General features: G+C 45.6%; 1 protein-coding gene across 15 annotated transcripts in view; it reads right to left on the bottom strand.

Moving 5' to 3' along the window:
- The window catches only part of OTOF (otoferlin), a 339,399-nt gene that overhangs the window by 289,631 nt on the left and 36,100 nt on the right, over window positions 1-13,668 (bottom strand). For all 15 annotated transcript variants that reach the window (XM_073561977.1, XM_073561982.1, XM_073561975.1 and 12 more), the window contains exon 2: window positions 194-252. In XM_073561977.1, the coding sequence (XP_073418078.1) occupies window positions 194-252 (59 nt within the window). The remainder of the gene's footprint in view (window positions 1-193; window positions 253-13,668) is intronic.

The following is a 13,668-nucleotide window of genomic DNA, read 5'->3' as shown; positions in this document are numbered from 1 at the left end:
CACTTCATTGCAAAACCCACTGCGTTTCCCTGTACAAGCTCTTATGACACCTGAGAAATTAGGATGCAGCTCAGGACGTGATTGGAGGATGAGGCAATGATGACATTTATGAGCATTTTAGCACACATGACACCAGATGACATCCACCTTATCCGATTCCCAGACCCATAAAATAGGTATAATTCTCTCTTACCTCATCAAAGTGGGCCTCATCTTCACAGTTCTCCAGGACTCGGGTGAAAAATGAGAGACCTAGAAAGAAGATGAGAACACCCGTTACCAAGTCACTATGAGATTTTCTGTGAATGTACCCAAAGGGGTTTATTCTCAGGAATCTAAACAGACCGGAAAATGTCCCCTGATGATCCTAGTGATGGCTGTATAAATCTGTATGTAGTGAGCTCCCCCTAGTGGTGGCTGTATAAATCTGTATGTAGTGAGCTCCCCCTAGTGGCGGCTGTATAAATCTGTATGTAGTGCGCTCCCCCTAGTGGCGGCTGTATAAATCTGTATGTAGTGTGTTCCCTCTAGTGGTGATTGTATAAATCTGTATGCAGTGAGCTCCCCCTAGTGGCGGCTGTATAAATCTGTATGTAGTGCGCTCCCCCTAGTGGCGGCTGTATAAATCTGTATGTAGTGAGCTCCCTCTACTGGTGACTATAAAAATCTGTATGCAGTGAGCTCCCTCTAGTGGTGACTGTATAATTCTATATGCAGTGAGCTCCCTCTAGTGATGGCTGTATAAATCTGTATGCAGTGAGCTCCCCCTAGTGGTGGCTGTATAAATCTGTATGCAGTGAGCTCCCCCTAGTGGCGGCTGTATAAATCTGTATGCAGTGAGCTCCCCCTAGTGGCAGCTGTATAAATCTGTATGCAGTGAGCTCCCCCTAGTGGTGGCCGTATAAAACTGAATGTAGTGAGATCCCCCTAGTAGTGGCTGTATAAATCTGTATGTAGTGTGCTCCCCCTAGTGGCGGCTGTATAAATCTGTATGTAGTGAGCTCCCTCTAGTGGTGACTATATAAATCTGTATGCAGTGAGCTTCCTATAGTGGTGACTGTATAAATCTGTATATAGTGAGCTTCCTCTAGTGGCAGCTGTATAAATCTGTATGTAGTGAGCTCCCTCTAGTGGTGACTGTATAATTCTATATGCAGTGAGCTCCCCCTAGTGGTGGCTGTATAAATCTGTATGTAGTGATCTCCCCCTAGTGGTGGCTGTATAAATCTGTGTGCAGTGAGCTCCCTCTAGTGGTGGCTGTATAAACCTGTATGCAATTAGCTCCCCCTAGTGGTGGCTGTATAGACCTGTATGTAGTGAGCTCCCTCTGGCGGTGGCTGTATAAATCTGTATGCAGTGAGCTCCCCCTAGTGGTGACTGTATAATTCTATATGCAGTGAGCTCCCCCTAGTGGTGGCTGTATAAACCTGTATGTACTGAGCTCCCCCTAGTGGTGGCTGTATAAATTTGTATGTAGTGAGCTCCCCCTAGTGGTGGCTGTATAAATCTGTATGTAGCAAGCTCCCCCTAGTGGTGAACTCTTGTCTTCCAGTAGATTGCAGGCAGCTGTGTGCAGATATTATGGGATAATAGTAGAGTGCTGGATCGATGTCCTAATTCTCTGACAAGAAGTAGATTTGGCACAAGATATTTCCCAATAAATCTGGAGCAGATCATTGATTGCTGTGCTCTCACCTGTCACTCATGGTCATGGCTGCTGACAGCGATGAGATGACAGCTCTCAGTCATGTAACCAATTATCTCTGCAGTTCAGAGTGGCTACAGCCTCCAGCGGATCTTCCCAGAGATGCTGAATCTCTCACCTTCCCTCATTATAGGAAAACAGACCAAACATACAGATCGCGCTGCCAGCGAGAGAACGAGCGCTGTCACCCCATCCACAGATACATCATAAGACACACTGCTGAAGGGCACCGCGCCCATTATGGCTCTCGGGATCTTCACATTGTAGATCACGACTGTGGCATATCTGTGATGTGATCACATGCAATGCCATGACTGACCACATGGGGCGCTGGTCCAGGAATGTACTCTGCCTATTAGTAGTGAAGGTCCAGTGTAGAAACACAGATCAGTCTTCTCCATCATTCCAAAACAGTCCACATCTTATATTTGCCCCTTATTTCCTCCATTTCTCTCCTGCGTTTCTATTTGCCCCTTTTTAAGTCTTGCTAATTGACTCTTGATATTTCCCCTTGTCTTATTAACCCCTTCTCTTACTTAATACCCCTATGTCTTAATATCTTTGTTCTGTCTCAGACACTTAATTCATGACCTTTGACTGTATATTTGATAATATTTCCAATGATGTATTGAGAATATATAGAGTGTTCAGTTTTCTATAGATTCTATTGTTTTCATTGTTTCCGGCTCCATCTAGTGGCCAGAGTCATAACCGCAGTGTTATTCTATTTTACTTTCATTTTTGCTTCTATTTTTTTCCCTCCGTTCACAATGTAATCTGGGAAAGTTGCAATGCATTATGGTAAGTTTTGCAGTGCTTTCTGGGAGCTCTTTGCAAAGGATTATGGTTAGTTCAGCCCATTTTCCTTCTGCCTGCATACTGGAAGCATCTCATTTCTCTTCCCCCTCTTGTGACAGCATCGCTGGTAGGCAAACATGCTTCCTGTATCGAATTCTTGTCTCAGATCAACCTGCTCAGTTAGTTCCCCTGGTTAGCTATTAGTGCAGATAATGTACAGTATGTTATGTATATTATGTATCCCTGATGAACCCAGTACTGGTTGTATTCATATGTTTTACTTGTAGTTTCACCGCATTAATATACCACTATATTCAATAAAATACAGATTCAACCTACTGTCTTCATATTGGACCCCGGTATAGCGGTTTAGCTGCCTGTTTAAGCTACATGAAGTCTGCTTCAATTAGTGAGGACAGAACAATTTTTTTGTCTTGACTATTACTGCTTCTTATATTACAACCCTCTTGCCTGGATTATTACCCTGTTGTTTCCTTTTGTCTTGCTTATTATCTCCTTGTCTTCCTTATTGCCCTGTGTCTTGATTATATCTGTATCCTGCTTATTACCCATATTAGTCTCGTCTCCTGCTTCTTTCCTCCCTCGTCTTTTCCACGGCTCACCTATGTGCTTTTGTCCTCTTTGATCCCCCTTCCGCCTTCTTGTGTCACTTCTTTCCCTCTTCAGTTTCCCAGCCTCTGATGTTTCCCTCCTTATCTTGCTTATTTCCCCTTTTCTCGTCTTTCTCCAATAATTGCCTGTCTTGTCTTTCTCTGCTTTCTGATGGCTGCCTTGTGTCTTCTTCCCTTGTCTTTCTTATTCCTTCATTGTCTGGCTTTTTTTTTCTCATCCTTTTAGACTTTCCCAGGTTTTGCTCTCTTATTGCGTCTTCTTGCTTGTTTCCCCGTAGTCTTGTGATTAATACTCATGATGGATGAAAAAGAAAGTTTCATTAACAAAAAAGTTGGAATATTTCCATCTTGTTTCTGTAGGTCCTCTTCTCTTGTCTTTCTTATTCCTTCCTTGTACTGCTTGTTTTCTTCTCTCTTACATTTCCTGTTTCTTGCTCTCATCCTCTATTTTTGCTTCTTACCCATTGTCTCTTCTTGCTTGTTTCCTCTCCTTTTGCTCTTTCATCCGTGTCTTTTTTATTTTCCATAATTTTCCCTTTATCTTTCTTATTCCTTTCTTGTCTTCTTTCCCTAATTCTTGCTTGTTTATCCTCTGTCTTCCTTATTTCTCCATGGCTACCTTGTGTCCTCTTGTCTTGACAGTTTCCTCCATCTTTCCTTGTCTTACTTTTCTCTTGTCTTTCTTATTCCTTTCCTGTTGATTGTTTCCCTCTTACATCCCCACCTTGTGCTTCCTTCTCTCATCTTGCTATTGCTGTTTTTCCTTCCCTCATCGTTGCTTGTTTATCTTTCCTCCATATTCTCTGCTCCTCCTTGTTCCCACTGTTTCCTCCCTGTCTTGTCTTGTTTCTTTTCCCCACTCTTTAGCTCATCCCTTGTTTTGCTGACTTCTCATGCATCCAATTTACCTGAAACATTCCTGTGCAGCGTAGAGAGGAAGTCCCTTCCACAACAGATACAACATTTGACCACTTCATTCCGAGGAGTAACAAGTAGTGAAATTGTAGTCGCTCACATAGGAAATTCCTACACAACCATGGGCTACATGGCAACTTTTGCAGTGACACCTGTGCACGGCCAAAGCAAAGACCGCCAGGTGTGAATGGGGTCGCATTGGATTTTCTGCGACTTGCTTGTCGCGGTCTCAGTATGCGATAAGACCCCATTCATTGAGACCACTATGTAATACCGCGCTGTGTGTCTGTAGCTGTAATTGTGGAGTTTTCATCTCATTAGTCTCTAGTAAAGCTGCCGGCAGGAGGGACAGTGCGGGAACTTCCCGTGAAGCCGATCCTGAGGATGCACAGAGCGATCGGCGTGATGAGCCTGCGGGATAATGGGCCGCGGAGCGCTAATAGCTGGTAATGGGGATTATGTCTTCTCCGCCAGTGACGATCTGGATATTAACGAGCTCAGGAAATGTAAAGACTAATTTGCAGCTTCTCTGTGACAAGTCATTGAGCGGCGTCATATTGATCTTCCCCCGGGGCAGAGCTATGACCATGATATTACAGATCACTCAGGAGAATCACAGTACGACAAACTGGAACCCGTGGTACATGAGCCCCCGGACAACAGTCAGCGAGCCATGTATACCCCATTTCTGGCTTCACAGAGTACAGCAAACTTGGCCAGATATCCATGAGCCACCATAACCCCTAAGAAGCACGGACCTGCAGCTTACGACGTGACTAGAGCAAAACAAAGTTCATCCAAGACTCTGGTTGCTGCTCTGTCCCTGCTTTACACTACAGCTTTGCTCTATAGGTGCACAGACTGCATTGAACCCCTAATCTGTTGATGAGATACGAGCTCTGATGTCCTCTCACCATTCTAAGATCATCATAAAATGGCCGCTGCATTCCCTGCCTCTGATTTTATACAGGCTATGATAGTCCCATTTGATTGGCTGCGACATATCATTTGATAGCTGAAAAGCTTTATGGGGAAGGCTGCCCAGACGCACCCAAGGTTATGTGAGCCTTCTGTGGCTCACACGATCTTTGGCTTTGAGTAAAATAGTGGGGGGCGATTCTCATGAATCGAATAGCAAATAGTGTAATTCACTGGGTCTCACAAATTTGCTAAAGTTTGGCAAAAATTAGATTCACAGCAAATGAATTCATCTTTACTATCTATATTAATAAAAAATGATGAAACCTTGTGATTTTCACACAGGCCACCAAGCCTAATATTAGACTCATACTTCCTGTAATGTACAGATGACTTTTCAGCAGTCTCATGATCATCACAGATAGGATTATCGTGAAAAGTAACATCTCTATATACATGTTATGATTGGGTAACAACTGACACGGGACAATAAGCAAAGCATAAGAAACTGCAACTGACGCAGCCGGTTCCTGCACAGACTAGAGATCCTGACCCCGCAGTCCCTAGTGGTTCCTACTTGGGCTGAAATAGCCCAAACAACAGACTAAACGATGGCAGATCAGACATATACTGCCTGAAAGGCTGTCGAGTGCTTCATGTTCCTTCTAAGGATTTGGAGGGCAGAGCAGAGGGTAAATTACCTACAGAAGTGAAAATGTGCTGAGATAGAAAGATCTCAGAGTGAGTAAAACTAACCTTGAAATACAAAATGAGCAGAGAAGACACGTACTGCTACATAGTATACCGCCTATCACCTCAACAAGAAACTGAAGATCAGTGCAGGGTGAAAAGCATAATCAGCAGAGAGACCCCAGCTGGTCTTTTACTGACTGGCATAAACTACAACAGTATGGCTGGACATCCAAATAACACGGTCACCAGCACAAAATACCAGCAAGGGGAAAGTATATAAAGCCGCACCTTAAAGGTGATCAGGCAGACAAATGAGCAAATGAAAACACCTGCAACCCTAAAAAGACTGAAGCATGAGTAACAGAAACTAAACACCTGGAGAGTGTATCTGCTATGGCTCGGCAGACAGAGAAGTCAACCTCCAAGTACAGGATCAAGGGTTCAAACTCAGGTGAATGACAATACAGTAGTAAATAACACAGGATCCTCCATTCAAAAAAAGTTAATGTCACAGCTCACCTCCACCTCCTGTACAATAACTGATAACACCTCCACATGCATCAGATAACACAGAATCCACCATTCACATTAGGTGATGTCACAGCTCACCTCCTCATCCTCCTGTTCAATGACTGATAACAGTATACATAATGCTCTGCGAGCTGCATGCATCTCTCTGCTGGTCTGTTACAATGTATCAGTGTAGACAATGCTCTGTGAGCTGCGCACATCTCTCTGCTGGTCTGTTACAATGTATCAGTGCAGACAATGCTCTGTGAGCTGTGCACATCTCTCTGCTGGTCTGTTACAATGTATCAGTGTAGACAATGCTCTGTGAACTGCGCACATCTCTCTGCTGGTCTGTTACAATGTATCAGTGCAGACAATGCTCTGTGAGCTGTGCACATCTCTCTGCTGGTCTGTTACAATGTGTCAGTGTAGACAATGCTCTGTAAGCTGCACACATCTCTCTGCTGGTCTGTTACACTGTGTCAGTGTAGACAATGCTCTGTGAGCTGCACACATCTCTCTGCTGGTCTGTTACAGTGTATCAGTGTAGACAATGCTCTGTGAGCTGCACACATCTCTCTGCTGGTCTGTTACAGTGTATCAGTGTGGACAATGCTCTGTGAGCTGCCCACATCTCTCTGCTGGTCTGTTACAGTGTATCAGTGTAGACAATGCTCTGTGAGCTGCACACATCTCCCTGCTGGTTGTTACAGTGTATCAGTGCAGACAATGCTCTGTGAGCTGCACACATCTCTCTGCTGGTCTGTTACAATGTATCAGTGTAGACAATGCTCTGTGAGCTGCACACATCTCTCTGCTGGTCTGTTACAGTGTATCAGTGTAGATAATGCTCTGTGAGCTGCACACATCTCTCTGCTGGTCTGTTACAATGTATCAGTGTAGACAATGCTCTGTGAGCTGCACACATCTCTCTGCTGGTCTGTTACAATGTATCAGTGTAGATAATGCTCTGTGAACTGCACACATCTCTCTGCTGGTCTGTTACAATGTATCAGTGCAGACAATGCTCTGTGAGCTGCACACATCTCTCTGCTGGTCTGTTACAATGTATCAGTGCAGACAATGCTCTGTGAGCTGAACACATCTCTCTGCTGGTCTGTTACAATGTATCAGTGCAGATAATGCTCTGTGAGCTGCACACATCTCTCTGCTGGTCTGTTACAATGTATCAGTGTAGACAATGCTCTGTGAGCTGCACACATCTCTCTGCTGGTCTGTTACAATGTATCAGTGTAGATAATGCTCTGTGAGCTGCACACATCTCTCTGCTGGTCTGTTACAATGTATCAGTGCAGACAATGCTCTGTGAGCTGCACACATCTCTCTGCTGGTCTGTTACAATGTATCAGTGCAGACAATGCTCTGTGAGCTGCACACATCTCTCTGCTGGTCTGTTACAATGTATCAGTGTAGATAATGCTCTGTGAGCTGCACACATCTCTCTGCTGGTCTGTTACAGTGTATCAGTGCAGACAATGCTCTGTGAGCTGCACACATCTCTCTGCTGGTCTGTTACAATGTATCATTGTAGACAATGCTCTGTGAGCTGCACACATCTTTCTGCTGGTCTGTTACAGTGTATCAGTGTAGACAATGCTCTGTGAGCTGCACACATCTCCCTGCTGGTTGTTAGTGTATCAGTGCAGACAATGCTCTGTGAGCTGCACACATCTCTCTGCTGGTCTGTTACAATGTATCAGTGTAGACAATGCTCTGTGAGCTGCACACATCTCTCTGCTGGTCTGTTACAGTGTATCAGTGTAGACAATGCTCTGTGAGCTGCACACATCTCTCTGCTGGTCTGTTACAATGTATCAGTGTAGACAATGCTCTGTGAGCTGCACACATCTCTCTGCTGGTCTGTTACAGTGTATCAGTGTAGATAATGCTCTGTGAGCTGCACACATCTCTCTGCTGGTTGTTACAGTGTATCAGTGCAGACAATGCTCTGTGAGCTGAACCTATCTCTGCTGGTCTGTTACAGTGTATCAGTGAAGACAATGCTCTGTGAGCTGCACACATCTCTCTGCTGGTCTGTTACAGTGTATCAGTGTAGACAATGCTCTGTGAGCTGCACACATCTCTCTGCTGGTCTGTTACAGTGTATCAGTGTAGACAATGCTCTGTGAGCTGCACACATCTCTCTGCTTGTCTGTTACAGTGTATCAGTGTAGATAATGCTCTGTGAGCTGCACACATCTCTCTGCTGGTTGTTACAGTGTATCAGTGCAGACAATGCTCTGTGAGCTGCACACATCTCTCTGCTGGTTGTTACAGTGTATCAGTGCAGACAATGCTCTGTGAGCTGAACCTATCTCTGCTGGTCTGTTACAGTGTATCAGTGTAGACAATGCTCTGTGAGCTGCACACATCTCTCTGCTGGTTGTTACAGTGTATCAGTGCAGACAATGCTCTGTGAGCTGCACACATCTCTCTGCTGGTCTGTTACAGTGTATCAGTGTAGACAATGCTCTGTGAGCTGCACACATCTCTCTGCTTGTCTGTTACAGTGTATCAGTGTAGATAATGCTCTGTGAGCTGCACACATCTCTCTGCTGGTTGTTACAGTGTATCAGTGCAGACAATGCTCTGTGAGCTGCACACATCTCTCTGCTGGTTGTTACAGTGTATCAGTGCAGACAATGCTCTGTGAGCTGAACCTATCTCTGCTGGTCTGTTACAGTGTATCAGTGTAGACAATGCTCTGTGAGCTGCACACATCTCTCTGCTGGTTGTTACAGTGTATCAGTGCAGACAATGCTCTGTGAGCTGCACACATCTCTCTGCTGGTTGTTACAGTGTATCAGTGCAGACAATGCTCTGTGAGCTGCACACATCTCTCTGCTGGTCAGTGCAGACCAGTGTGCTGAATGTCTGATCCGTGTATCATGAGCCGTTCAGGTGAGGTGTTGCCATCTTCTCACCTGTAATAATTATCACCTATATATGTATATAGGGGCGCCCCATAATACTGACTCTTCTGGGGATAAATCTACTTGTGTGCCCACATTATTCTAGAAGGTTCTCTGGAATCACAAACTACCATAATCGCGATGGGAGCAAATAACGTCTGACAGCCGAGCGGATCCGGGCGATCCTGACATTCCCAACAGCGGCGGGCGCAGACACTGCGCTCTCACCCGCCTGGTGGACATCCTCTGGGACAATGTTCTTTTTTTTTTTTTACTTAAAGGGGTTGTCCATCTTGGCATGAATGTCTGCAGTTACTCTATGTGACTGCAGACTAAGATTATCTGAGGACTTTTGTGCCAAACTTCACAACAGTGAAAAATACTTTTGCAATTGGATTTCATACAAAAATTACAGTCCTTCACCTTTCTCAGGCTCTTTGATTCCCTGCATGCTGCCGGCTGCAGAATGAGTAAACTGACAATCCATCAGTGAGCGCATTGTCAAGGTAAAGCTATTTCGATATTCGTCTGTTCTGGTCCATAACCACAGATCACAGATAAACTGAGCTGAACCTTGATTTGGTCACAACTCAGCCGAAAGAAAAGAAAGATAAAAGATTTTCAATCTCTCCGATACAAGTAAGCTCACTGATAGAATCTCAAGTAACTCATTTTGCAGCTAGAAATGTGAAGGCCGACAAAGACACTGTAAGTGTCAAATAGTGGAAAATTTTTAAAAATCCAATTGCTAAAATGAGTTTTAGTCCCAAAAAGATTTAAGAGAAAAAAATGTCCATATATATTGTCAGAGGTGTCTATAGTATTTATGTATCGGGAGCGTTGAGGTCGGAATGCCCTAAAATTACTAACACTAGTGGGTAAGTACAAGGAGGAGATCCTCAGGGGCGTGCTATGCAATCTCAGGGACACATAGAGCTCAGGGTCAGGCTGCTGCCTGTAAAGGGGTCGTGGAGGATTCGCCTTGATCTCGATAAGACACGAGTGGAGCCACAGTCACATTACAGAAGACGAGGAATCACGGTGAAGACGACCAGCTGAGGGATCAATAGTCTGAGAATGAGCCAAAGGGACGTAGCCCGAGGGAATGGAGAACGTGCTGGAACCACCCAGGAAGTTAAGGTTATTGAGTCACGTCCTTCCTCGCACGGTAATGACTTGACAGCAGATAAATTTCCACCTCGCTCGATGGGTGTTAGGATCAATGTGTCGGGGGCAGAATCTATGGGGCTGGTGGCACAACTGGTGTGAGGGAGACATCACCAGGACTGGAGGCTTCTGATTAGAGGCAGAGCACCAGGGTGTAATGACCCCACGAAATCAACCCTCAGAGTCCTGACCAAGGCAGACTGGACAGACATCTGTCTGAGATGGGCCAGTGACTCTTGCATTGAGCCGGGGGTTGGACACGATGACCCTGGAGATCCCTTCCAACTCTAACATTCTATGAAGAAGCTGCAGCACAGCTGGTTATACAAGACATCCACTCATTGGTTCAGAAGGGTCACATGACACTGACCTAGAGTCAGGAAGGCGGGGCTAACTAGGCCTATATGCTCTCCCCCTCTGCAAGCTCTCTATAGGTAGAGCTTCTTCAGGCTTTCTTCTTAAACCCTTGTGTCTAAGAAGTCTGAGATGTGGGGCTTACTAGGCTGACCTACATGCCCTCCCCCTTTGTGAGCTCTCTAGCTGTGGAGCTTCTTCAGGCTATCTTCTGCCTTGTGTCTAAGAGGTCAGGGAGGTGGGGCTAACAAGATTGCCGTATAAGTAAGGAGAAGGATACCAGAAAGGTTGGCAACTTAGCGGATTGCAGACCCCTAAACCTAACAACACAACTAGCAGTAGCCGTGGGACGTGCCTACGATACCCTAGACGCCTCGGCACAGCCAAAGAGTTAACTAAGCCTAAAGCAAGAAAGGGGAAAGCTAAATTGCCCCGGAGTAGATCCTCAAAAGGAATAGATAGCCCCCAAACATATATTGATGGTGAGACAAGATGAGGCACAAACACAGGCAGAAAATAGAGTAAGCAAATGATGGGGCCCAAACTCTAGATAGGACAGGACAGGAAAGATACTGTCTGCAATCACGCACAAAACCTAAAAAATCCAACACGTCTGATATACAAAAAACAATGAGGCCACACGACCTCTCCCCTGCTAGATCAGAATTCTGGTGTGAACTGGAAGCAAAGCAAAAGATACTAATATAACAGGGGATTAGCAATACTGAACAGACTGACATAAGCTGTGACATATGAGCGCGGTGCAGCACAAATCCCAGCAGGCAATAATGCTGAACCCACACAGCAAAGCAGAAAGCAGAGAAATGCAAAAACTATATCAAATGCAAAAAGATTCCAGCAAACAGATAACTTATCTGAATGATGCAAGACCAAGGAGGGGAAAAAGCAGACGTCACAATGCACAGGAAGACAAACAAATCACCAGCAGCTACTGAAGGAAGCTTGTTCACGTAAATCCTCCCAGTCAGTAAGCCCTGACTTCCAATCATCGTCTTCAGGTGACAGACTTCTGTCAATACGACCAGCTTCACTACCCGCGGCAACCACCAGAGTGAGCCCCGACTCAGAAGTCAGATCAAGAGTTCACAACAGAGAAGCACTGGACGGTGGGTACCTGCACTGCGCCGGATCCGGAATGGCTGAGGCTGCGTCCCTTGTTGTCTAGGGGAAGGCTTTAAAGCCCGGACAGAACCCCTGACCTGACAGCAGGGGACGTGCCCAAAAAAAGTGCTGCGGCCCTGTTTGCTTTGGCCGCATCAACCTATGGACTAGGGGCTCAGAGGAAGGTACCGGACACTGACCGCTGCCGCCAGAAGAACCGTTGCGTGAAAGATCCCACTGGAACCACACCGTGACATCTGCTGCTGGCGCCATCGTCTACAGAACTACAGCTGAGAGGCCTTTGATACGGTAAGTGGTTTCAGGAACTGCCAGTATTATTAGGCTTGCTGCTCACTTTTGTTGCGGCACTGCATCCCGCCACCTGCTTACATATATGCCACTCCATGCTGTGATCCCTATCTGGAGTCTCAGAGATGGAGTTTCTTTCTTCTTCTGTTTTTTTTTTTCGACACCTGAAAAACTGTCCTGGACCCTTATGTCTAAGTAGTCAAGCAGGCGGGGCTACCGTCTTCTTGTTCTTATGTTGCATATCATATGACACATTGTCTTGGACGTCTCTACAGAATCTTATAAGTCTTTGAGTTGGGGCTAACTGTGTCATATTCATTTTAAAGACACCATGACACATTATGTATCTAAGCAGTCAGGGAGGCGGGGCTACCTTCTTCCTACTTATTTCTTAGACACCACATGATATATTGTCCAAGACCTGTGCATTTAAGAAGTATGTACAGCAGGGCTAAGGTCATATTGGTCTCTTCTAGGACATCACATGACACTTTGCTGTAGACGGGGGATTCTGGGTACAAGTCAGCTGAGCAGCAGCACTCAATGTCAGGCAGCAGCCGCAAAAGCCAACAAGATTTTAGGGTGTATAAAAAGATAAAATCTTGTGATCCCAACGTATTGTTACCCTTTCATATATCACTGGTGAGGACACATTGAGAATATGGGATCCAGTGTTGGGCTCCACATTTTCAAAAGGATCTTCAGAAGTTAGAATCAGTTCAACAGTGGGCAACTAGTACATAAGGTGGAAGACTCTCCTATATTACACGGGATGGAGGCCTCTCCTATATTACACGGGATGGAGGCCTCTCCTATATTACACGGGATGGAGGCCTCTCCTATATTACACGGGATGGAGGCCTCTCCTATATTACACGAGATGGAGGCCTCTCCTATATTACACAGGAAGGAGGTCTCTCCTATATTACACTGGAAGGAGGTCTCTCCTATATTACACGGGAAGGAGGCCTCTCCTATATTACACAGGATGGAGGCCTCTCCTATATTACACGGGATGGAGGCCTCTCCTATATTACGCGGGATGGAGGTCTCTCCTATATTACACGGGATGGAGACCTCTCCTATATTACACGGGATGGAGGCCTCTCCTATATTACACGGGATACAGGCCTCTCCTATATTACACGGGAAGGAGGTCTCTCCTATATTACACGGGATGGAGGCCTCTCCTATATTACACGGGATGGAGGCCTCTCCTATATTACACGGGATGGAGGTCTCTCCTATATTACACAGGATGGCGGCTTCTATAATACACAGGATGGAGGCCTCTCCTATATTACAAGGGATGGAGGCCTCTCCTATATTACACGGGATGGAGGCCTCTCCTATATTACACGGGATGGAGGCCTCTCCTATATTACACGGGATGGAGGCCTCTCCTATATTACACGGGATGGAGGCCTCTCCTATATTACACGGGATGGAGGCCTCTCCTATATTACACTGTATGGAGGCCTCTCCTATATTACACGGGATGGAGGTCTCTCCTATATTACACGGGATGGAGGCCTCTCCTATATTACACGGGATGGAGGCCTCTCCTATATTACAGGGGATGGAGGCCTCTCCTATATTACAGGGGATGGAG

Source organism: Dendrobates tinctorius, unplaced genomic scaffold (genome assembly GCF_039654945.1).
Source record: "Dendrobates tinctorius isolate UK_male_01 unplaced genomic scaffold, ASM3965494v1 ptg000332l, whole genome shotgun sequence".
NCBI lineage: Eukaryota > Metazoa > Chordata > Amphibia > Anura > Dendrobatidae > Dendrobates > Dendrobates tinctorius.
The sequence above is the reverse complement of the archived record's forward strand: the minus strand, read 5'-3'. Positions and strand labels throughout refer to the sequence as shown.